Below are 24,476 nucleotides of genomic sequence, written 5' to 3'. Positions count from 1 at the left end.
CTTGATTTCTTTTTAATTTTTTCCCATCGTTTCTATGTAGCTCGAGCAAAAGACAAAGACACACTTCCCTCTTAGACATGACTTACTCTAAAAGACTGTACATCACATTTTAAATTTAAAACATTTAAATATTTAAAACATTAGCACTCCTCAAACAAAATTTCATTTTGTTGTTAGACTTTTACATCATAATTTTTTAAAAGATTTTATTTATTTATTTGACAGAGATAGAGACAGCCAGCGAGAGAGGGAACACAAGCAGGGGGAGTGGGAGAGGAAGAAGCAGGCTCATAGCGGAGGAACCTGATGTGGGGCTCGATCCCATAACGCTGGGATCACGCCCTGAGCCGAAGGCAGATGCTTAACCGCTGTGCCACCCAGGCGCCCCTACATCATAATTTTTATTCCCATTGCTCTGTGCTTTGAATTTTTTATATATGTTCCCACAAAATCGCCAAGAAAATGGGTTCTACCTATTAAATGTCAGTCAGCAGGTTACTTGCCCCATGTGACAGGGGGCAAATCTAAAGCCTATGCGAAATTAAATGACTGGTCCAAAGGTTATGTAGTTAACAAACACCCGCCCCTCGTGACCCCAGCTCTTCACCAATACTGAGTGCATCTCTTTTCGGAACACTCTTCTTGCTCTCTCTGTTTTTGTAAATGCCACTTTCCCTGCCTGTCTTTCTGTCTGGGATTTTCCCTCTCTGTCTGACCCTGTCTGCTTGCCAGCCCTATTTCTTCTTCAAGATTGAATTCAGGCACCATCTCCCTTTTACATTTTCCCTGACTCTCTCCCCTCCTCCCTTTCACCACAATGAAGTGGCTCTTTCCTCTAAGTTTCTAGGACACCCTACATATTCTTCTAATAATTATTTCACACTGCCAATTACTGTGTATGTTATCTCTACCAAGCCACCAGCCACGCACTAGGTTGTGACCTCCTTGAAAGGGGGATGTATGTTGGTCGTGTCTGAATTCCCAGGGTCTAGACAGTGCTTGGCTTGTTAGTACACACTCAGTGAAGGTATGCTAAAAATTATTGTGTATATGAGAGTTTTAGAAACATAAAGTGCCTTGTTTTCAGAAAAAAAAAAATGATGAAGTCTTTAAGGAGGAGCGGGGAGTTTTGTTGAACTTTTGAAGACATAGAGGATTTATATTAACATCTTTACAGGAAATGTAAAGAAACAAATTATATTTCTGTCACTGCCAGTCATACTTTGAGAATGCAATAAGATAATTAACATTTTACAGTAAGAGCCCTAAAAGTATACATTAAACATTCTATGTTCTCTCATCTTTAAAAATTATTATTGCCACGCAATTTACACTTTGTTCAAGTAAGTATGACACACACGGCATATTTTTGATCGGTGTCACCAAGCAGCCCAGCAACAATTCATTTGATCTAATATTTCGTAAATGACACTTGTTTGAGACAGGTGGTTTCTTTCAGATGATCTTGGTTCCTAATCAACCAAAACCAGTCCTTCAGCCGTACTCTCGTGTTGCACCGGTCTAGCAGCCCTAGGAGGCGCTACAGAGCCAGAGCCGGCATGCTCACAAAGGAGATGCCATCAGCCCTGGTCCTTGCTTACTCCACGCAGCAATCATAAAGCAGCTCAATCTCCATGTAAGAAAAATAAAATACAAACACCATCTGTGTCTTAGTAAAAAAAAATGGAGTTAAATAAAACCACTAATTCAATAAGGTTGAAATAAAACATGACAAATGCTTTGGGAGAAAGGTGCTGTGGTGTGAGTTTTCATTTCCAAATGCACACCTATCTTCTGCAGACCTATATTTAAGTAGATCAGCCAGTTGCTGCTTTTCTCTTGAATCAACATCTTGTCCTTTGAAAGAGTAGCAGCATTTCAGTGCTATTCCTGTATGTGTATAGTCAGTAATGTTTGTCAAGAGCTTTGGGAGAAAAGGACTACACAAATGTCAGTAGTTATTAATATTTGGATTTTTAAAATATATTTAACTATCAATGCATTTTCCATAATCTATGACCAGAGGCCTATTTGTATCCCACCAACTATAAACATTTTAAGTAAAAATAACCATTAACCAACAATAGTTTTCTTCTGTTCTTCTTATAATCAAAGTAATATTTATCGGCAATTAACAATTACGCTCAACTTCCTCAAGAGCCAAGTTTATTTTAAAATGTTTTTATAGTCAAGTGGTTTAATGCCACTTATTCCTCTGGCTTTGGATAATTATTATGAAGAAGAGCTAGCTGACAGTGGAAATACCCACATACTCCACCGTGCCCTTCCCTTCCTTGCTAATGTCTTCGTTTGGCTGATTCCCTAACCGGTACATCATTCAGTCATCAGCTAAATAAGGTATGACTGACCCAGTAGGCCCTTATCTAGCCCAGCTGTAGCCATTTCCACATATTGTTATAATTGATTTTGTATCTCCTTCCTTCTAACTTCACCTCCAGACTGTAACCCCTGTGAGCGCAGAAATCCTACCCGGATGGCATGCATCCAGCTCAATTGAACTGAATTGAAATCTAAATCTTACGCAAGAGGCAAAACTCTTCTTTTAAATATGGGATCGGATACAGCATATAGCTTACTAGGAAAAAAGTCATAGCAAAGCCAGCAAAATGGTTTTTTACTTTTCTGTTAAATGGTATATCTAGTCTGTTTTCTTTGAAAGATCCAATGTATTAAAAAGGGGGACAGAGGATAATGGAACAGTTGGGTTACCCTACAGTTGGCTCTCAAGTTCTCTAGTCCAAAGTCTAGTTTAGTTTAAAAAACAAAATTGATTTGAGGACCTCTCATCATGTGCCCCATCCATTCATGCATTTTTAAGAATTATACAAATTCCCATGTCTGACATTGACTCAATAAGACAAGAATAGGTCAAAATGTAATGACAATGCTGTGTAAAGCAGTCTACAAACACGGACCTATCCTCTTTCTGGCTCCAGCCGGCAATATTAGCCCTTCACTTTTATGGGCACTAAATTTCACTCTAGTTTTAATAATAATAACAATAAATATAACAATAAAACCTTGTTTATATAAGAGGTTCATCTAGTTAAAAATGCAGTGAGACTCATGGTACTTTATACGACCCAATTTATATTCCCTTTGATGATTTGAAGGTGATAACTTCGTGTGATTCATTGCCACCTAGTTCTGAATTTTAATAACATAATGACTCATCATGATTTTTACATTTCTTAGAGAACCAGCTTGGCCAAACCATTGCAGTTGTTTTTACTGGGGTCATCTGAACTACGGTTCCCAGAATGCTCATGAAAAGGATATGCTTATGTGCTCTGAACAGCCATAATCTATCATGGCTGGTGCCAGGTCGACACATTATGAGTTTACAGTGTCAGCCCAGTGAATTAAAGCTTTGTTGTAGCCCAGCTTGCTATGCAATTATTTCCAGCTCATATCCTATAAATATCACTCTTCACATGACAATCGGCAATTTCCATCTAATATTCTAAACATCCATGTTTTGTGTTAATTGTGCTGTCTGCTTCTGCACCTAGAACAATGTGACATGACTGGTACCGATAGCTTAGAAAATAAATTTCACTATCACTAGCACCTATTTAAGGAATATTCTACCTTCTCACATTTTTGTGGAGCTGTTTGGTATTTATGTTGAAATAATAGGAAATGAATTTAAATAGAAACACTTCTCGTGTCTTATCTCCGCAAACAAAAAACATAATTTACAATAAATTAGCACTGCAGTTGTTAGTGTAGCTCGGCTCTGTTTTGCAATTCTCACACCGAAGCTCACAAGTTGACACTTTTTCTGATAAGGTAATCTTTATAAGGTAGTTTTGTAGGTGATTAAATCTGACAGATGCTAGTGAGATGGTGAAGTTCAGAGATGTAGCAGCAAACGCTTTAAAAAATTCTTGCTAAAATAATAAAATGTCTTATGATCTACCAGCAGGAAAATCGATCTAATAAAAGAATAAATCAGGTATAAGGCTGTACTTCTGTGTCTACAACCAAAAATAAAATTACTTGCCAATGAGCAGGTAAGCAAACCAATTATAACAAAATAAGCTGTAAGGAAAATGGTATTTTTTTAGAATAAAGAATGACTGTAAAATATTATCTTCCCTGGTGTTTCTTAGTATTTACAATCATTGCTGAGATGAACAGAATAAAATGTTTCAAATACAACTAGAAGCTAAAGAGATAAAATGTGCCTTTTCATAACATTTTGATATTCGATCTGTTCTTCAAAACATGCCTTGAACACCAGATCCCTCAAAGATAAAATCTCCGTCTTCTCTGAGGGCAATGATGGTAATCAGGTGGCTGATGTTCACAATGATACTCCAGTCCGAAATCTGTTAAGGCTCAGTTGTAGATCGTATAATTAGATTAACCCAATTAATACTATGGCTTCGTTTTGCAATTCACCTTTATTATTTGAATGGTTTTAGTCCTTGTTTCTTATTTCTCGTAGGAATTCGAAACAGTACCTTATTGTCCTTGCTTGTTTTTGATTACTTAAATGATGTTAGCTTTGCTGGAATCGATTGATACTACAATCTGCTGAAGCACTATATTACAGCATGGGCTGTTTTCTGATTTTCTTATCTAAATATCAGTTGCCTAATGTATGGAGTTCATTTATAAATACCAGGAAGTTCCCTGCATCAAGTAAATTAACATGCTGGGCCACATTCTCTGGCTTCATTAGCAACCCTTCATGCCAGGGCTGTGTTCATACAAGTGTGAAAACCAGAACGATCCTTCAAGGCTTTTCCTGGCCTGAATAATTTCTTCATCAGGGAAGAGGCTACACTCATCCTAATATTCCAGTCTTACCACCACAATCTATTCATTTGGCATAACTCCATCTCACATGGATGCCTTTCGGAAGAATCGAACCATTAATAGGAGAAGAACATGTCAAGTCAGGGAGCCAAGCTGGACACCTGGATGAGGAGCGGTCTGAGTTATAGGTCATAGTAGATGGCCGAAGTTGGGACACGGGCTGGTGGCAGGGAGGAGAGACAGAAAAAGAATCACAAAATTTGGCACCCTGTATGCCAGTAGACTTCTACATAAGAGGGAAATGGTAATAGAATGATCTATTGACCACAGTGATTTCCTACATTTAATTATTCAATGAATATTTATTATTTTCCCATTATTTATCTGCCACCTGCAGGAAGTGAAGTGGGGAACAAAACACCAAGTCCCTACCCTCGAGAGATCTTTGTTTATCATTATTGTCAACATAAATAAGTGACATGAAAATATATATTAAAAAAAAAAACAAGCTTCACACTTTTAAGCTGTCTCTACATTCCTGGCACTGTGTAAGTGCTTTACACATATTGATTTAATCTTTACAAAACCCATGTGGTGGGTAACTACTATTATCCCCATTTTCTAGACAAGGACAGTGGCCTTTGTTGTAAGACCACATATGAATAAGCATCTTCAGAGAGCTACAGTTATGCCTTTTACTTGTGACACTGACTGTGTTTTAATATAGCAGGTGATATTTTGGTGCAAAGAATTTTAAAATAAAATTTGTGCATTCTGTTTCTCACTCAAAAGAAATGAATGATTCAAACTATGAAAACAGGTGTCTAAAATCTGTAAGACAGAACAAACACTATAGTCCCTATAGGACAGCTGTTGAGATCAAGCCAAAGCACCACTGGGTCTCTGCTAGAAGAGTAACTTGGTACAGCTGTCTAATTCCTTTTATGAAATGGATGGGACTGATCAGAAATTAGAGCCACAGGATGGACAATGAAACTCGTCCACAACAGAACGAATATCTCATTCACCCAGGTTTGACTTTAAAATTATATCAGCCATGAAAATTATTTCACTGTCTTCTGTCACGAGTAATCGGGCTATACTTAATTTTAATCATTAAAATGTAAAAATAATAAAAGCCACCAAAATAGTCTATAGTCAATTTTCTGATAAAGCAAATTTGTTTTTTCCTCCATTTGTGATTTAAATAGCCTCCAGAAAGTTTTTTGGAACTAAGTGTTAATTAAAAATATGGAAATGGATTTAAAGCACATTACAGCACACAGTGGAAGAATAATCACAAGAGATTTGTTCACACAACCATACTCATTTCTCAATGTGTTTTTTAACTGTCTGGGTTATTGGTTGCTTTTCTGCATGTGCCTGTTCCTAGAAAAAACTGTGATTCCAGAGAAAACAGTAATTACAATTACAACAAATGAGACAAAATGCTATTTGAGCGGGAACATGCAGTTTTAGTCACCAACAGCAAACCGATGCTCCTACACCTTCCTGCTTACACAAATGAATTACGCATGTTCTCCAATTTGCTCATAAACCAAATGCCTTTTACATCTCGCCATCTTAAAAAAAATTACAACCTCCATGCCTTACTTTTGTGGAGTTAATTTGGAATTATGCACTATAGGACTGTGAGGAACCGGTGAACAAATTCTTTCTGAAATTCCCTGAGAACTTATGCTTTCAGATCCCTAGTGTTCATATATCATTTTACTTTTCTGATCCTGTATTTTTTCACCTATAAACCAAAGAGAAACATTTTTGGAACTCCACAAAAAACAAATCAAAACAGTGGGGTTGCTCTTGCTGCCAAGGATTAGGTGCATGGGCTTTGTAGTCAAACAGATCCAGGTTCAAGTTCTACCGGAATTTTCCATTCTCTAGTTAGTTGTGTGACCTTGACCGAGTTACTAAACCTCTAGGAGCTTTAGGTTCTTCATCCAAAAAATGAGGTCAATAAAACCTCTCTTCACAAGGTAGTATGAATTGAAGGACCTAATATTTATAATGTGCTTTCTAACCAGCTCATTGCTGGGCTCAGGGTAGATTCTCAATAAGCGAGAGTTTCTTTTCTTCATCAGCAATGTTCATTTTCCTGGCTGGTGGTCAGTGCTGCCACAACTCCAATGGATACCATTCACATTCGTTTTGAGGACTGGGGATGCTGATGGGAGGCCTGTGGAGAGCAATGTGAATCATGGACCCCAGAATTGGGCAACTCAGAAAATCTAGAGATTTTCTGATGTTAATGTTACTTCCATCAGGAGCTGTGGGGTGTAGAGGTGGGGAGCAGTATCCCTGAGGAATTCTTTAGAATTTTAAACAACTCTTAGTCGGAGAAACAACTCCTAGTTTAAGCAATGCAGTCAAGTCAGTGAGAGGTGGTTTTGTTGTTGGTATTATGGTAAACAAGCGAATACTCTAGGACTCATTCATAACTGAGAAATACAGGTATTGCACTGACGCAACAATAAACCATTAGATTTGCTTCTCCAAGTGGTACAATTTTTCATGTTAAACTTTTAAAACTGAATCATAGCAGATCAAACAAATCGGCAGCCCTGAAAATTTTTAAATGACTCGTTACCCTAATGGAGTATTTAACACCTAATGAATACCGCCTTTGTACAAAGACCTGAACTAGGGTCCCAAGATGAATGACATAGTCTCTGCCCTCAAGTCATTTCCACAGAGCGGTGGGAGATCACTCCTGCAGGGCTATAACTGAAAGTACAATGGAACAAATACTCTGCCAGGGCAACAAGCATAACGCTCTGAAGCACAAGGGAGATCAAGGAAAACTTCACCGAGGTGAATGAGCTAGCGTGGAAGGGCAGATGGAATACTGATTGGCCAGGATGAGGAAGAAGTGCCCTCCCAGCAAAGAGGACCACACAGGCAAGACTCACGGCTGGGAAGCACCTCCATCACGCTTGCTGGCTGGCTAGGCTGGCTTTCTGTTTTCCCATAGCAAATGTTTATTGAGCACCCACTATGTTGTGGGCACTGTGCATGGTATGACTGGAATTGAAGATCTCTGAAGGCAAGATCTTGGCTCTGGAGGCTACACGGTGAGCATGGTTAAGAAAAAGAAGGGGGCAGGTGTGACATCACAGAGGTGTCCCCAACTCCTGATTTAATGTTAGGGTCAAGGGAGAGGGAACAACTGAAGACAACCTCAACGTTTTGAGTCCAGAAACCAAGAAGCTGGTGATGTCACTGAGAGATAAAGAAAATGAAGGAGGAACAGGTTTGCAGAAGATAATTAAGTAGAAATAATGGACAAGCTGCAGCCTGTCTAAGATTCCATTAAGTACTGAGACTGTCATCCAAATAGTTTTCCATATCATGACAGGAAAATACTGAATCTGAGGATCTGCGCAGGCTGGTGACTTTGAGGCTTGGATAAATAGAGAAAAGGCCATTTGAAATTTAGGAACATAGGCTATAACATCTGTAACTGAACTAGAGATGACCTAGCTTAGCCCTCCCTCTATTTCTTTCTTTTTTTTTTTTTTTTAAATCACTGGAGGACACTAAATATCAGGTTTCCAGTTTTCTTTTTTTTTTTTTTAAGATTATTTATTTATTTATTTGACAGAGATAGACAGCCAGTGAGAGAGGGAACACAAGCAGGGGGAGTGGGAGAGGAAGAAGCAAGCTCCCAGCGGAGGAGCCCGATGTGGGACTTGATCCTGGAACGCCGGGATCATGCCCTGAGCCGAAGGCAGACGCCTAATGACTGCGCTACCCAGGCGCCCCCTTCCCTCTATTTCTTTACAAATAAAATAAACAAGTTCCAGAGATACTCTCTACTGGGTAGCAGAGCCAATCCAGGACTCCGACTACACATTTAAGGGGAGAAAAAAAAAAAATCCAGATTTCTTAAACATTCAAATCTGGAAGACAGATACCACCTAAATTTTTCAGAGTTGCCATGATTTCAGTTTGTTTTTAACTGATTCTAGGTGAAAGGTCTTTTTTGCAAAAATCTATTGCCGTATGTGCCATTGTCCACAAAACCTGTTTTGTGATTAATTTCCAAGAATTCAGATTCCATGAAAAGCCTCGGAAACTTAGAGAACCTAGAGCTGTTCCTGGGAAGGAAAGACAAGATTCTTTTTAGGTTACTGAAATAATGACACCCCCATCTATATAATAATGGGCTGCCCGGGCATGGAAGGCCTGGGTGCTCCCTGAAAGAGCCCTGTTTCCAGAACGTCAGGCACACAAGAGTAATCAACAGCAGTTTTCTCTGAAGCACGAAAATCCTGCCCTGCTGATCAAAGAAGAATGACTATTGCACTTAAAGAACCAGTTAGTGGAGTTTTTAAAAGGAGGGCTGGGGGAGGGATGGTGGAGGGAGCTAGGCTGAGAGGGAAATATTTATAACTGTGACAACATGTTTCCTTGTAATAATTTATGAGCCCACTGGAGAAAAAGGAAACACACAAACTATGAATAAAATATCCAAAATGTAAACATCATGCCTTCTGCGAATTTTCTTTAGTTAAAAATTAAAGTTGAGGTTGACTAAAGTAAATGACTACATTTTCGTGGTCTCTTATTTCCTTGATGCTAAGGGTTACCAACTGATTTACAACTTCCTGTGTTGTTTTTTAATCTATATTTGTCAGCACATTTTTAATGTCAGATTACTTAAAATAGACATCTTGGGTCTAAGAGGTCAGGAATAATAATATTATGTTGACTTCTCTAAAGACTTCATAGCACTCTACAAACATTCTACTTTAGCCTAAAAAACAGCTTTACTATTTCTAAGTGAAATTAATTTCAATATAGTTTTAAGAAATTTTTTTTGTTTTGTTTTGGAGGTTTTTTTTTTTTTTTTTTTTTTTTTTTTTTTTGCTTCCAAAGTATGATAACTTCAGGACTGAAGTGCAAGTCAATTGGTATGCTTTGAAGTTAAGTAAATTACATGGATAGCTTTATCCAGATAGTTTCAGCCTCTTCTTACTCAGGTAATTTAAGCTGTGAAGATAGCAGGAAGTCCATGAAAAGAGAAAGACTAGAACCAAAGACTTAGGGTTCCTTCATTTATCATAGTTTCTCTTCTAATCATTATGACTTATTGTCTTGAATGATTTCTGCAAATTCCAGGTACTTGTTCAAAAAGAGTATTTGCAAATATAAAGGCCATGAAATAATTTCGTCTTCATAGAAGCTATCATAAGATATAATTAGAATGCAACATATATAAAATCAATTTTTTAAAATTTATATTTGAAAATTCAAAACCGGCTTTCTGCAAAGATAATTCGGTAACTCATCTTTATCATGCCGACTAATTTACAGTTACTGATACTTAATTCTTGAAATAGGAGGTAATTTAGAGTATTTCCTCAATTTTAAATATTCAAAACCATCAAGCTTTAAATAGAACGCCAAGATGAAGTCAAAACACATTTATCCATGATCAGAACTGTTTGAAATACTTTACACTGAGTTCAAGGATATGCCTTTTAGAGTGTAACTTAGTAATCTAAACAAATATACTCTGAGTGGCTTTTTAAAAATATCTTTGAAAAGCATTAGTTATTTTCCAATTATTTATAATAGAACCAACCATACTTTCCTCTCTCAACCTGAGAAAGTTGCAAGATAAGGTCAATCTAAGAACCAAAAATACAATGTTGAACTTAGCAGTCTCAAGAGCTCCAGTGTTTCAGTTTTCATAAGAAGGACATGTTAAAAAATGTGTCCTGTAGGCCCTAACTCCTTACCTTTGATGACATCTGTTAAAGGAAATCTTTTGGAAGTGAACTCAGTCTGGACAACCACAGGCCACACTGGATGCTGAAAAATGAAAGGTGGAAAGAGTGATAACTTGGGTAGGGAAGGGTGGAGAGGAAGGTTTTCTAATTTTGAAAGTTAGATGTAAACATTCTCCTTTACTAAATAGGTGGTTTGCCTTAGTCCTGATCACGCCACAGAACAACTATGCCACAAGTCTCCAGAGAGAAGTTATTTGGGTCCAAGGAATTCTTCAAATAAGATGACATTGGATACATATTTGGTAATTTAAAGGCTGTGACCATATGGAAACAGGGTGATGGTGTGTCCTTATTAACAAACTCTTCTGCATTAGCTGGACTCTTAGGGCAATGTTAACAACTTCACATAGAAACGGCATGAACCAGTATTCTCGATATGGCTACTCTACTCTGTCTTGCAGGGCTGGCGTTAGAAAGATGATCCTTTCAATAATAATAGTAATTATAAGTAATAATAATAATACACCTTTGGGTTTAATAATACTTTCCCTTTGAAGAACTCCCAGAATTTTCATCCACATTATCTAATTTGTGCTTGAAACAATTCAATGAAGTAGCCAGGTAGCAATTATCATTATCCTACTTTTACAGATAAACAAACTGAGGCCTAGGGATTTTCTTAGCATCACACAATTAGGAATAGAGCCAAGTCTAAAGCCTATAATTCAGTGGTCTATCTTCCAGATTATTGCCATCTTTAGAAAATATCTGGGTATCTGAAGAACTGTTCTATCCCTCAGGAAATGTTTACCCCAAAGCCAGATCAAAACATCTTTTCCTTTTAAATTGCATTTACACTACAAGAAGATACTTTTTTTTTTTTTTCAAATTCATTAGAGAGGATTTTGTTGTCTGAGGTCATTAAGATAGGAGTACTCAGATTTCTTTTCGAATTGTAATGTTGGCCTTAAGCAGAACTAGCTTGGAAATACTAAAGATGTCTAAAATACTCTGGAATCAGTTTCTTTCATTATTTCACTTTTTAAAAAAAAATTTCAAGCCCGAGTTAAACAAGATCAAATCAAGAGATATAAATAAAAATGGGCACAAGGTGTTAACTCGACTGTCCTAGCCAGACTGCAATTTGGTTTACTGTGGCCCGGCCAACTTAAACTCTTCCTTGGCACTTCAGCTGGAATGAGTAGTCTTCGTTTCCTGTCCTAACTTGTCCTGTGTCACCGGTCACTGCTGAGGTGATCAGCATGTGGCCCTGGTGGTCTCAAAGCTCTGTTAAGTCATATATGTTCAAACCGCCAGTACGTTGTGGATAAAAATAGATGTTGCTATTAGATGTCTATTCATACCCTGCAGAAGCCTGGCAACATTTTGAACCTTTTCAAAATGTAAATACTGCATATTAAGCACAGGAAAGAAAATTAATGTGCTGCATTTGCAAATTTATTTCCAAGTCAAAAATGCAAAGGGGGAGGACTCTTGTAGCAGAATTGATATTCTACATTTATGGGGTATATTAAGAAGTTTGTAACGGCCCGAACACAAAAGAAAACACTTTAGAAATGGATTAATTGAAGTTTCTCTGATAATCTGAGCTTTTGAATTTCCTCTCTTTTGATTTTAAATTTATGGACTCAGTATGACATTACCAGGGTTTATTGCATTTTGCAGGTGGCACTCATATGTTGTTACTTTTTGTGTAGTATATGGTGGGCAATGGGTTACAATTTTTGTTAAAAATTTCCAGAACCACACATGTACCTCTTCATTAGACTTGCAAATGAGTAATGCCTTTTTTCAAGGGCAGAAAATAGTTAAAACGTTACAGGAATTTTTGTGCCTTTTTTCCTTAGTTAGTATTGGGAAATGTTTGCAATAAAGTTTGCTTTTTGAAACTTTGACATTTTGTAGTAAGTTTTGATTTACATATGAAGTCATCATCTGACAATTTGAAACAAATGTCTTTTTAAAGCATACCAGTTTTTTGTATGTATTTCTATCGCTCCAAAAAGGTTTAACAGATTTATCTTGCTTTCTGCTGTTCAAAACAGTGGAAAGTTGTCATTTCAATGGCATTTTTTAATATCTTGACTATTTTAATAATTGGATGTAATAAGTTAGTAATTGCCACCTTGACCATAGATTTCATCAGTACCACCACTCCCCACAAATCCCCACACTTTTCCCCAAAGAAAACAATACAAAATAAGTAACAATAAACAAAAACATTAGAAAAACAACACAATAACAAAAACAGTAAGCCGGAGTTGATACTATCAATAATACTAACACATCAAATAGAAAAAGAAAACATGAAGTAACACAATTTTCAGATAAAATTTTTATACTTCTTCTCAGACAGTAAGATCTGAAGCAGATTCTAATTCCTATCAGCAGTCTTTAAACCTACCCTGACCCTGCACTAGTTCCAGGAGGACTCAAAATTCCTATCACTTCTTCCCGTGATAGTTGTCCATTTCATATTGAGTATGTAAAACCTTAGAAGTATTCTACTGATTTCATTTGGCTTGTAAAATAAAGATCTTGGATTTTTTAAAACCTACGTAATGTTTCAGTGATGAAATTTTGTACTTACGAGTATTAAATTATGCCAAAAAGCCATTTACTTGATATTCTTTAAATACCATAGCACAATTCAACTAAAGCTCAGATTGTAAACCATCTTAAATAACACTAATGCAGTGTGCACGTAATGAACAATATAGCTAACTTAAGTTAATTTTCATGTAACAGATAACATCTGGGGGAAATGTATATTGGTAAGTTATGCAAAACTAATTTTCTAGCGACCACATCTGTAGATGTTATTTATTGTATGTTCACTTAACAGTCCATTATTCTGTTTAGAAATCTATTCTCTTCTTTATTAGAGCTTTTAATGTACTCACCTTGGTTCAAATGGTCTGCTCATTATCAGAAAAAATATAAATGGCATTCACATGGAACAACATGATTGTTTTTATTATATCCATTTGTGTGCAAGCATTCAAAAATGGCAAGAGAAACACATTTATTGCTTTACATTCAAAGTAATATTTAGGGGGTATTTGAAAGTCAAGCAAAACCAATCATTTGGCCAAATGGATGTATGTGTATAATCAGAAACTCCTGATTTTTAATCTCAGCATTAGGCCTCAGGCAAGTCACTTAAAGTCTTTTCCTTTGTTTCCTGATCTGAAGATTATGGGTGCTATTCTCTCGGAGAAGAAGAAAGGGTGCTTGCTAAGTCCGGGTACCAAATAGGAGAGTTTTTTTAATAAACATACTTGATCCTTTTTCTGTTTTTATTTTTCTAGGTTTAAGAGGTAACATATTAGACTTTTGAGGAAAAAAATATGAGACAATTACAATGCTACAGGAATGTATAAAAATAGTTATAAAACTAGCTTTATTTAATTTGCTTCAACTATTCATAGACTTGAGGAAATTATAACGTTCTTTCAGAAAATCTAACTTAATAAAGCTGACCATGTCTTTCTGTTTTAAATAGATTTTATTACAGAACCAGTGATGTTGTAAAACATGAGGTTTTGTTAAAAAAAAAATACAAAGGACTAATTGTATTTTTTTAAGAAAGTATTGCATCAGACGGTTTCATTTAAACATATTTGCTGGCTCTGTGCTCTCACCACAATTATTGATTCTAATTTTCCTTAAACTTGTTTTCTAAAAAGACTACTTAATGGGGGGAAAAATCACTATGATGCTTCTGGCACTAGGTTTATTTCAAGCTATATATTTGACAGTATGCCTTCTTATTATTAATGAGATGACTTTATATTTACCCCCATCTGAAATTGGGGCATTTCTTTCCTTTGTAGTATCTTAGTAACAAAGCCCAATGCAACTTTGTGCAAGAGGAAAATGTAGCTATGATTTGGTTCACTGATAGTATGCAAAACACTCTGAAGCAATTCTCACCACGAGTTTTTGTGCAGGAATTAAATCAAATGTATACCTGTATGAGCTGTGAGATATATTCATAAAAATCAAGCAAAAGCAGTTCTTGAGATAAACAGGAGTTTCACTCCACCAAAAAAAATAATAATGCGGGGCTGGGAGTGGTCCAAGTTCCCAAGTATGTGCCCAGTATACACATACACACACACACACACACACACACACACACACACACTGCCAAAGACCAGGAAAAGTGGGTAGTTGGCAAGTAGTTCAGATGAGCCTTGTAAAGAAATGCGGACCACAGAGGTGTAAGGAATGAAACTTGAACACAAATATCTACTTGGAGCGGGGGGGATCTGATACCACCAGGATGCAGGGGCAGTCTGCTGAGACCCTCCACCAAGGGGCCAGAAAAAATTAGCACAACATCCTAGCCTGTGTGTAGAAAAGCAGAGCTGCAACACAATGTTGGCAAGAGCAACAAAATAAAATTCTGCTTCATTAAAAGAAATATTTACCTTGCAGATTCGCTCATGCTTTCTTTCTCAGGGTCTACGGTAAACACAGTAAGCTCTATTGGGTTCCCTTCTCTCCGCTTTCCAATGTCTAACTCAGCACCACTTCCCCCAAATTCCCATTCCTCACCCTCTGTAAAAGTCTATACCACTCAGTAAATGCCTCATCATCTGCCTTTGTCTCTGGATTCCCATGTGCAGCTTATTTATTTTACTGATAATGTTGCAAAGGGCACTAAATTATATTTAGCTGTTTCATTTTCCTAGCTTGGTAAAATAAAGAGCAATATAAGGTGTGGGAGGATGAAACACAAGCATGATGAAAAAAGGTACAAATAATTTTGTGGGAAGAAGAAAATGTTTGCATGTCTCATTTAGGGGAAAAAATGACTTATGAACATGGTAAGAGAAAAGAATTGTTCTGATATATATATATACTTTACATTCTATTTTGATTAACATTTAGTCAACTTAAGAAGAACAATCTGGAATGATATCACCTAACAGAATAGAGATTAAGTGATTAATAACAATCAATAATTTCCAAGTATGGCAACATGATGACATGGATACTGAAAACTGCACGGGCCGAGAAGTCGGCACAGCAGGGTTTAACTCCCAGCCCGGACACTAAGTGATGATTTCACCTTTAGCCAGCCATTTAATCACTTGGTTTCCAAATTGCCTTGACTATAAAGTTCTAACACTTCAGTCCTCCTCCATATTTATACTAAGCAGCAACTTCCTATGAAATAAAATGAAAGTTAGTAATATGATTTCAATGCAAAATATATTGGGATGACCAGGCAATAGCTTGAGCTTTCAGGATATTCTCAAACCCATCTAAATAAAAGATATTATTGATGTTCAAATGATGAGACATTACAACCTGTAAGTTATACCTAATCACACGTTTAACATGTAAGTTAACTTGAAATACTGTGGAGAAGTTAGAAATGAATGGATGATGATTTCAGGTTTTTCCAAGTCCCATAGGATGGTAATTATCTGGTGATTTTATGCATTTCTAGAGTTTTGTCTTTCAACATGTATGTTCAGGGTCTGACTTTGTCGGCACATGGTGGTGGCTTCACCTCTGGGCCTCGAAAGCAAGCTCACTGTATAAATGAGAACATCAACATACCGAGTTACAGTGAGGAATGTAACAGGCATGAAGATCAAGCACTGAGCTGGGCACGTCTTTACAGATCAATGGAGATGGGAAGTCAAATTATGATCAAAATGTTAAATGTTAAATGATTCAGATGTTTGCTGTCATCAGTACCCTCCTCTCTTTCTCACCTCCAAGTCACGGTGGGATGACTTCTTTGAGTCCTGTTTCTTCATTTCCAGTGTTGACCAACCATCGCCTTCCCTCAGATTTGCACACTTGCTACACAATTCTGAAGTGCTCACGGTGAGGTCTTGCCTTGCCCTCTGTGTTTTTGGTTGGTTTTGCAGATCTCCTCTCTGATTCATAGGGTACTGGCTTTATGCATTAACCTTCAGAGTCTTTATTGTCCTCATCACCAAGTTCTCGGTGGCCACTTTGCCATTGCCACCAAGAACGGCCACACTCCGCTGAGTAACATCGGTCACCATTAGGCTGTTGGTGAATGTTTCAAGCACCCAACCTCTGCCAGAACTGGAGAAAATATACAGAGGATCTAAAGCATGGTCTCTACCTACAGAGAGCTCGTAGGCAACAGAAAGGGGACACCAACACGTAAACAATTAAAGATCAAGGCAGTATAAAATGAAGACTTATGCCACATAGTATAGACAGAGAATAAAGACAGTAGAAAGAATAAGACGCTAATTATCAGATACAGAGTTACTGAGAGCAAAAAGCAATAAGGACCTCAGAGGGCCGTGGTGTCAAGAATTCAGAGGAGATAGCACTTAAAAGATAATAGATTTGGAACTATATATATACATATGCACACCTATATAAAAATTATGTTATATTATATATAATTATATATTATCATATAATTTTAATTTAATTGATAATAGGTTATATGATATATGTTAGATAATATGTGCTATGCATTATATATTATATTCATTACAGTGCGGAGAAAGAAATGAATGAATTGGCTGAAACTGTGGTTAGTCACCAAAGGCTCTGTCACGATACAGCTCTTTTCTTCCCTTCCAGCAAGTGTTAGAGGTCGTCAAGCCTTCAGGTGGTCTCTTCCCGGATCCTTTAGAAGAAGGAATCTCATTTGATATTTATTCTACATTCATAGAGCCACCCCTAACATTGGATACAGAAATGAAGGTAAGTTTCCTTCTGTCTCTTAATTCACCTTGGCTCAACATTCTATTCACTACTGGCAGGAGGAAAAAAACCAAATGCTCTTCCATTTTCTTTCCCTCTGATGTTTCCCAGCTCAATATAGATATTTCTTTAGGGTGGACTCTCTGGGGGGCCAGCTGAGGATGGCCCAGCAATTTTCATCTCTCCACCTTCACTTTCCTCAAAGTAAGCACCGATTAGCAGCACCATGACTTGATCTGTCCTGCCGCTCATGAATAACACAAAAGCAGGATAGCATCCAATCAAAATCCTCTTCCAGATCGACATCATTCCTTGTAGAAAGTACCCAGGAGAAGTTTGAGGTTACATATAAATCACCGAATGTTCCAGAAGTCACTTGAGTGTTCTTTTCTTTTAATATTCCAGGGATTGGATCAAGAACAAGGCCCTGAGGAATCCCAGTCAGAAGCCAACACTTCCGACGTGGATCCTTTAGTGGGTTTCACCACCAAAGATATAAAAGCAGTGCTGGGTCAAGTTACAGATGATATTTTAATCGGCATTCAGGTACTCAGCCTTCATAGTGTGCCCACTTACTTCATTAATACTGGTTAATTAGCCAACCTGAGGCTTCATGTCTGTAAACACTACCCACACTCTGCCAGCAAGAGTGTTTACGATGGAGGACTTCAATTTCACCCTCCCCGTAATTCCCAGTTGAGTCATCCGAGACTCAAATAGATCACAAAACAGATTCACCTGCAGCCCCTAGTGTGGGGTGTGTTGCCAGTTTCCAACATCACCCATCATCAAAACCCAAAAAGTAACATGATAAAGACTTCATGACTGTCACACTGTAAACAGGGCTCACGCAAGAGTAAATGGAGTACGTTTCTAACAGCAAACACGGAAGATCAACCATAACCCTTAGGTAAGTCTTCTCACCGAATTTCTAAAGAGAGGCCTTCAAATCCTTGAACTCCGTCTCAGATAGTTTGTTCCTTTTTACATATCGCTACTAGCTAAGCAATGTACACCGGAGACTGCAAGGACATGGTGGGGACAGCCATCCCGGTAGCAGCTGGATCAGTCAGCTGAACTTTATGTTTAAGCTTTTTTTCCTGTCGAAACAAAACAAACACCCATCTCTACCTCGACACAAAGGCTTGCATCATTTCTCAGGCAAAATGGTTAAATAAGTGAATTGCATATTTTGAGAAGATTTATGATTTCTTGTGGAAATGACCATGAATCAATAGAAAACATACTACATGTTTAAAATATGAATGCGTTGCAGGGAAAGATTTAATTGTTATCTGAACATGAGATGATCTATCGAAAGCTCATTATATTAATAACTAATTTAGAAAGAGCAAAAGATTAGCTTGGCATCAGCATACCTTGTAACTTGTTTAAACATCAAACGTTCATGCACTATTTACACGAAGATTTAATGATTTGATACCAACAGAATCAGCCAAAGTCCTCAGCTTAATAAGGGGTGTTTAGTGTTTACCAGAAATAGTGGTAGAACACGTTTTACACAAAGCCTTATTGTTAACAATCCCATGAATGTAATAACTGGTTACTGTGTGGAAGGGCAGAGTGCAGCTGAATTAAACTGAGTTCAGAACATATCTCCTTTTTAGATTTGATAACATTTCATCTAAATATAGTTTATGTATAATCATGGCCCTGGGCTCCTTTGCCATCCTGCAGCTCTGAAATTATTGCTGAGGAACTACGAGACAGTAATAGAATTGTTTGCAGGCCCCCAAAATTGAAAACATCTTTACCAAGGCCATGTTCCATGGAGTGAGCAGTATATTTTTAACTGTTCATTGAGTTTTTTTTTTTTTTTACTGTTAGAGTTTGCAACATTGAGGCCACTACTCCATAACAGAAAGAATATGATTGCTGTATGTGTGTGTTATTGTCCCTTTGGCCCGAAGCCAACCTTGCTGGGCCTGGAAGTTCATTAGCTGGTTCATCTAAATGCAATTAGGCATAGAAAGGACTTGGACCAGAGGTGGGGGATGCAGATCCTTTAGGTGCCACAGTCATTTCCATTTTAAGCGGATTCATGGACATATGTCTGGGCCAAATTCCTGCCGATTTTTCAATAAAATGGCTTGATGATGTGTATTTACACAATGTCTCAAGCTATAGCAACCCCTTTATGTATTTTCTCTCAACAATCCTGGTAAACTAATGAGAACGAGCCAGGCACTTCCCTGATAAATAAATTGGAAAATGATAGACACGGAAAGACTAAATCATTTATCCAGTGTTTCCAGGGTCGGAAACTGTTGAAAGGCCCTGAACGGGAGCTATGACCTGGATTCTAGTTCTAATCCCAGTGTTATCCACAGAAACCACACAACCTCTAATATCACGACCAGACTACTTTGGACTTTAATACTCCGATGGCGTGGCACGATTTCAGTGTTTACCCTTGTGTCTTGGTCAAGTCCCAAGTTTAATTACTCTCTGCCTACCTAAATTTTTTCCCGTGTTTTAGATAGGTAAGTCATTTTCCCCTTCTAAGCCCTGTCTTCCAATGTTGCTGGCTCTTAAAACTACAGCACCCCTGTTCAAAAGCAGCCACATGTCAGTGGTCAGGTAGGAACACGCCGACTTGCTGTAGGAACATTTAGTGAATTAGTATTTGTAAGATGTTTTCAATTTTCCAAGTTTTTTTTTTCTCCTTTATTTAAGAGCCATGATGTTATTACAATTTTTGGAGGAATAGGCAGGAGAGAATTCATGTTTTGAATACAGTTTTTTTAGAGTTCCTTCTCCAGTGTGGTTTCAGGCATTTTTCACTTTCTATAATTCAGAAATTTCAGAGAATGTAGTGTGAATCTTTAAATTTTTTATGTTAATCCACTTACTTTCCCATTGACGCACTTTATGGTTCTAGAGATTTATTAAGAATGAAGTTATCTTGGCTCTGAGATGTTAATTAAAATTATACTGAATAGAGCAAACATTTTAAGCTTATATAGTTTAGGTATTTTAATTTTAAAGATACATTCGAAATGAAATTATTTTGGCCCTGAGTTGTGTAATAAAAATTATACCCAATGGAGCAAACTTTAATATATTTAAAGAATTACGTTTCAGAGAAATATGAATCCTAACACTAAATTCTTAACATTAAATGTTGGCTGTTGGCCCTGTCTAAGCAACAGGGTAAAATAATGTAAAAACCTTGAGGGAAGTTTGCCATCTTGGGACCATAGGTATTTTTTGGTCAACTTGAATTTCCAGGTTAGAAAAGCTGAGTGGGAGAATGCCTCAAGGTAGTGGTCAGTGAGAGGCTATTGAGCCCAGGTCATAGGTTTTCCATTCATCCCTTAAAGGCAATAGAAATTTTCTCTGTGCTAGTGGTTGTGGGACAGCTGATCTGCTCAGCCATGTTCCGGGGAATAACAAGGAGACATGGTAGACTGATGACAAACTTGTTCTTGACCAGAGCAGGAGCCTTTTCATCCAGGCCCTACTGGTCGTGCCTGAACCGAAGGACCGATCACCATAGTCTAGAGATCTGAAATGTAGCTCTCCTCTGTCAGCACACGACGCTATTTGGCATGTGTCTTACCCTCACGAACCTTCTCCCCCAAGCCCACACCTGTGTCAGTGAATTTTGTTTCAGTGAAATACCAGAAAGGTCTCCAGGTTAATGTGCAAATAGTGGTGACACAGTGAAACAGAAGCTGGTAGATGATAGCACCTGTCTCCTTAGTTGAAAGAAATGAAATTATTAGTGGACATAGAACACATTAATTGCAAGTGGGAAGAGTTAACTGTTTAGGTAGAGTGGTGCTTCTCAATCCTTTGGAATTGTGACAAGGTTATTTCTTCAAACCATGTCAATTCCTATATGGTCTAATAGGTTGCACGCCAGAAAGAAGCTGGAGTACCATATTTTAAAAATATTTCACAAGGCCATACTACTGAAATATAACATTGGTGAATATACCAGAAAATTAAGAGTTGGAATTATGAATTTAAAAGTTAGCATGTAATGTTAACATACTTAATTTTTAACTACTTAATTTTTCAGATAAGAACTAATACCTAAGGTGGCTAAGTGCCTTGTCCAAGGCTACATAACTAAATTAATCCCTAGGTCTCCATCTCCTAGACCAATGTTCTTTCCACCTCTACTAAAAACATGACCAAGGGGATTAGTGATTCCTGAAAAATGACAGAGTTCCCTTATAACCTGGAGGACCATGTTCATTCTTCCTTGCCTCCTCCACCCAACCACCAAGAAAGGAAAATGGAAAAAATGAGGAACCAGAGGCAGAGCTTCATCTAGGGCTTGATGAAACTTGAGCCAGGGGCCCCTGGGTGATGCAGTCGGTTAAGGATTGGACTCTTGATTTCAGGTGCTGATCTCAGGGGCTGAGATGGAGCCCCACGTCATGTGCTGCTCTCAGTAGGGAGTCTGCTTGAGATTCTCTCCCTCTGCTCCCACTTCACACGTGCACACACACACTCTCTCTCTCTCTCTAAAATAAATCTTTAAAAAACAACAACAACAAAAAAAACTTGAATCAAAAAGACAGATACTCACATAAGGATCCAGAATTGACTCCAGTGTGATCTTTCCAGAAATATTGATTCTTACCATGAAGGTGCAACAAAATCTCATCAGATAAGGTAACCAGGGTATATACTTCAAAACTATCTATTACAGTCACACTCATAAATAAATGACTAAGAATGTAAATTTATATGTAGCCCAAAGCAGTATTTGATTTTTTAAAAATGTATTCTGTATAAATTGAAATAACAGAAGTTTCTCAACATACAGTTACCCCGAAGGCATCAAATTATGTTATAAACATTAGAATTCTAAACTTCAAGTTGCTTGTTCATAGTTATGTGTATAAACTCCTCCTCATACGCTCGTAAACGTTTTTTAAATCACCTAAACAAAACACCGGTTTTGCCACATCGCTCACCACTGGCTTCTCTATACATAATCTTATTATCTATCATGAAAAAGGGAAGACATTTCCGGGCTGCTCATGTTCAGATAATGTGGGAGGATTTCTGGAATTGTGCAGGTAGCAATGTCAGCCCACAGAATATCACTGCCAGAGGCTAAATGCTATCACAGCTGCGGCAAACACGAAAACCTGTCAGCAATCACGTACTTTTTTCTACGCAAACTATACCACAAAGTGGCATAATTCCAAGAGTTATAACGTATGATGAATATTCTTAATTATAAGAATTGTTCTAATTGTGAGATTATTTGTGTTGTGATTTCACAACAGAAGCTTTCTGAGATCCCATTTAGGATGTATCACACAGGAGACAAAAACATCATTGCAAAGGGGTGGGGGGACCCACAACACCGTACTAACTGAGCCCAGAGCAGTTATTCTGATTCGGTGCTTATTGGTAAAGTCTGTCTGAAAATACAGATAAATTACCCTATCTTCCAACACAAGGCTATGTGAAAAATGGCTGTCCAAATACCACTTCCTGTTCATAGCAGCCATGCTATACATCGGGAATGTGCAGAGAAATATGATAAAGTGTTATCACATCACTACAGGCTGAAACACGGCTCTGTCTGCAAAACAGGAAGGTGTGTGAGGGATAATGTCTGTCTTTGGGCACTCTAGTATGTCAAAACCACAAAGACAATGTGCAGCAAAAGATAGCTCCATCATAACCACTTTTTTATGATTGTCTTCACAGACCGAGATAAACGAAAAGCTGCAAATACAGGAAGAGGCCTTTAATGCACGAATAGAAAAATTGAAAAAGGCCTGAGGACTCAGTACAAGGAGAGTGCTGCTGAACTTCACAGAAACAAACACAACCAGCCGCAACAGTAGACTCTAGAGCAGCGTATCTCCTTCATTTCGTTGGGAGAGGAAAACCAAGCCCTACGTTTTATTATCCTGAGTAATTAGAAAAGTATTGGCCCCCATTTTGCTATCTCCTGTCCCATAAGAGCCTCCGAATTTATGGCACTAAGTGCAATAAGAACATTTTGTATACAAGAGTTTGGAGAATTATATATGAAAATACAATTACTTTTACGGTACTCCTTTGACATTTTGACTAATAAATGCTATTCATCTTCAGGGGAATGAAGCCAACTTTTTTAAATAAGGAGAAATAATAATAATTTTATCCATATTGACCTAGTGAGCTGCCACATTGCTGGAGTCCTGTGAACAGACACCACACTGCCACAGACAAAACTTGCCAAACAATAGCAATTAAAATGCATATACTGTGGGGTATTTTTTTCCCCCTTAAATTACTTGGTTTCTTATTTAAACGTTTCAGTGTGAAACCAATTTTCTGAAATTATATAATGCAGTTTGAAGCACTTTAATTTATTCTGTACTGTATTTGTTATTTCTAATCTTGTTACTCTCCCAGGAGAATACATGACCTATATAAAAAGAAGCAACGTATAAATGGTTATTAAAGACCAACCTATATATAGATGGTAAAAATCTTAAATACAAATCAAACTCACAGAGCTCTTAAAATTAACCATTGTATTGCAGTAGAATGATTGGAAACATCTCATGCCTTTAAATACCTTTATTAAAATATGATTTTAGAATAAAAATATTCATTTGCCAACTGATTCTTTCGGGTTGGATAAACTAAATTAATTACTAGCTAGGTCCCTTCCAAATTTCTTAAACTTCAGAGTATTTGAGAATGGAGAGCATTACTAGGAAGGGGAGACTTCCTTCCAGAAGTTTCCAGTTTAGGGGTGCCTGGGTGGTTCAGTTGGTTAACCGTCTGCCTTGGCTCAGTTCATGATCTCAGGGTCCTGATATCGAGTCCCACACCAGGCTCCCGGCTTGGCCTGCTTCTGCCTCACCCTCTCCCTGCTACTCCCCCTGTTGCGCTCTCTCTCTCTTTCAATCTCTGTCAAATAAATAAATAAATTAATTAATTAATAAAATCTTTTTTAAAAAAGTAATTTTGAGTTGATAAAAGAATATACACACTTAGTTAAAGGCACCACAACAAAGTGGTAGACAATGAAACATAAATTTCACCCAAGCTAGGTACCCCCAATTCTCTCCCCATAAGGCAACTGTGGCTTCCGGTAAATTCTTTTTTTTTTTTTTAAGATTTTATTTATTTATTTGACAGAGAGAGAGAGAGAGCACAAACAGAGAGCAGGAGAGGGAGAAGCAGCCTTCCCACAGAGCA

The 24,476-nt window shown here is 37.5% G+C and overlaps 1 protein-coding gene across 2 annotated transcripts in view; it reads left to right on the top strand.

Annotated features, from left to right (window-relative positions):
• CABCOCO1 (ciliary associated calcium binding coiled-coil 1) overlaps positions 1-23,377 on the top strand; it is a 111,133-nt gene extending 87,756 nt beyond the window's left edge. For both annotated transcript variants that reach the window (XM_040624344.1, XM_040624342.1), the window contains exons 6-8: positions 17,160-17,282; positions 17,688-17,828; positions 22,986-23,377. In XM_040624344.1, coding sequence (XP_040480278.1) covers positions 17,160-17,282; positions 17,688-17,828; positions 22,986-23,060 — 339 coding nt within the window. In that variant the 3' untranslated portion in view covers positions 23,061-23,377. The remainder of the gene's footprint in view (positions 1-17,159; positions 17,283-17,687; positions 17,829-22,985) is intronic.
• The last annotated feature ends 1,099 nt before the right edge of the window (positions 23,378-24,476 follow it).

This window comes from Ursus maritimus, unplaced genomic scaffold, assembly GCF_017311325.1.
Source record: "Ursus maritimus isolate PB19 unplaced genomic scaffold, ASM1731132v1 scaffold_7, whole genome shotgun sequence".
In the NCBI taxonomy this organism is placed as follows: Eukaryota; Metazoa; Chordata; class Mammalia; order Carnivora; family Ursidae; genus Ursus; species Ursus maritimus.
This window is presented reverse-complemented; position numbering and strand designations above follow the sequence as displayed.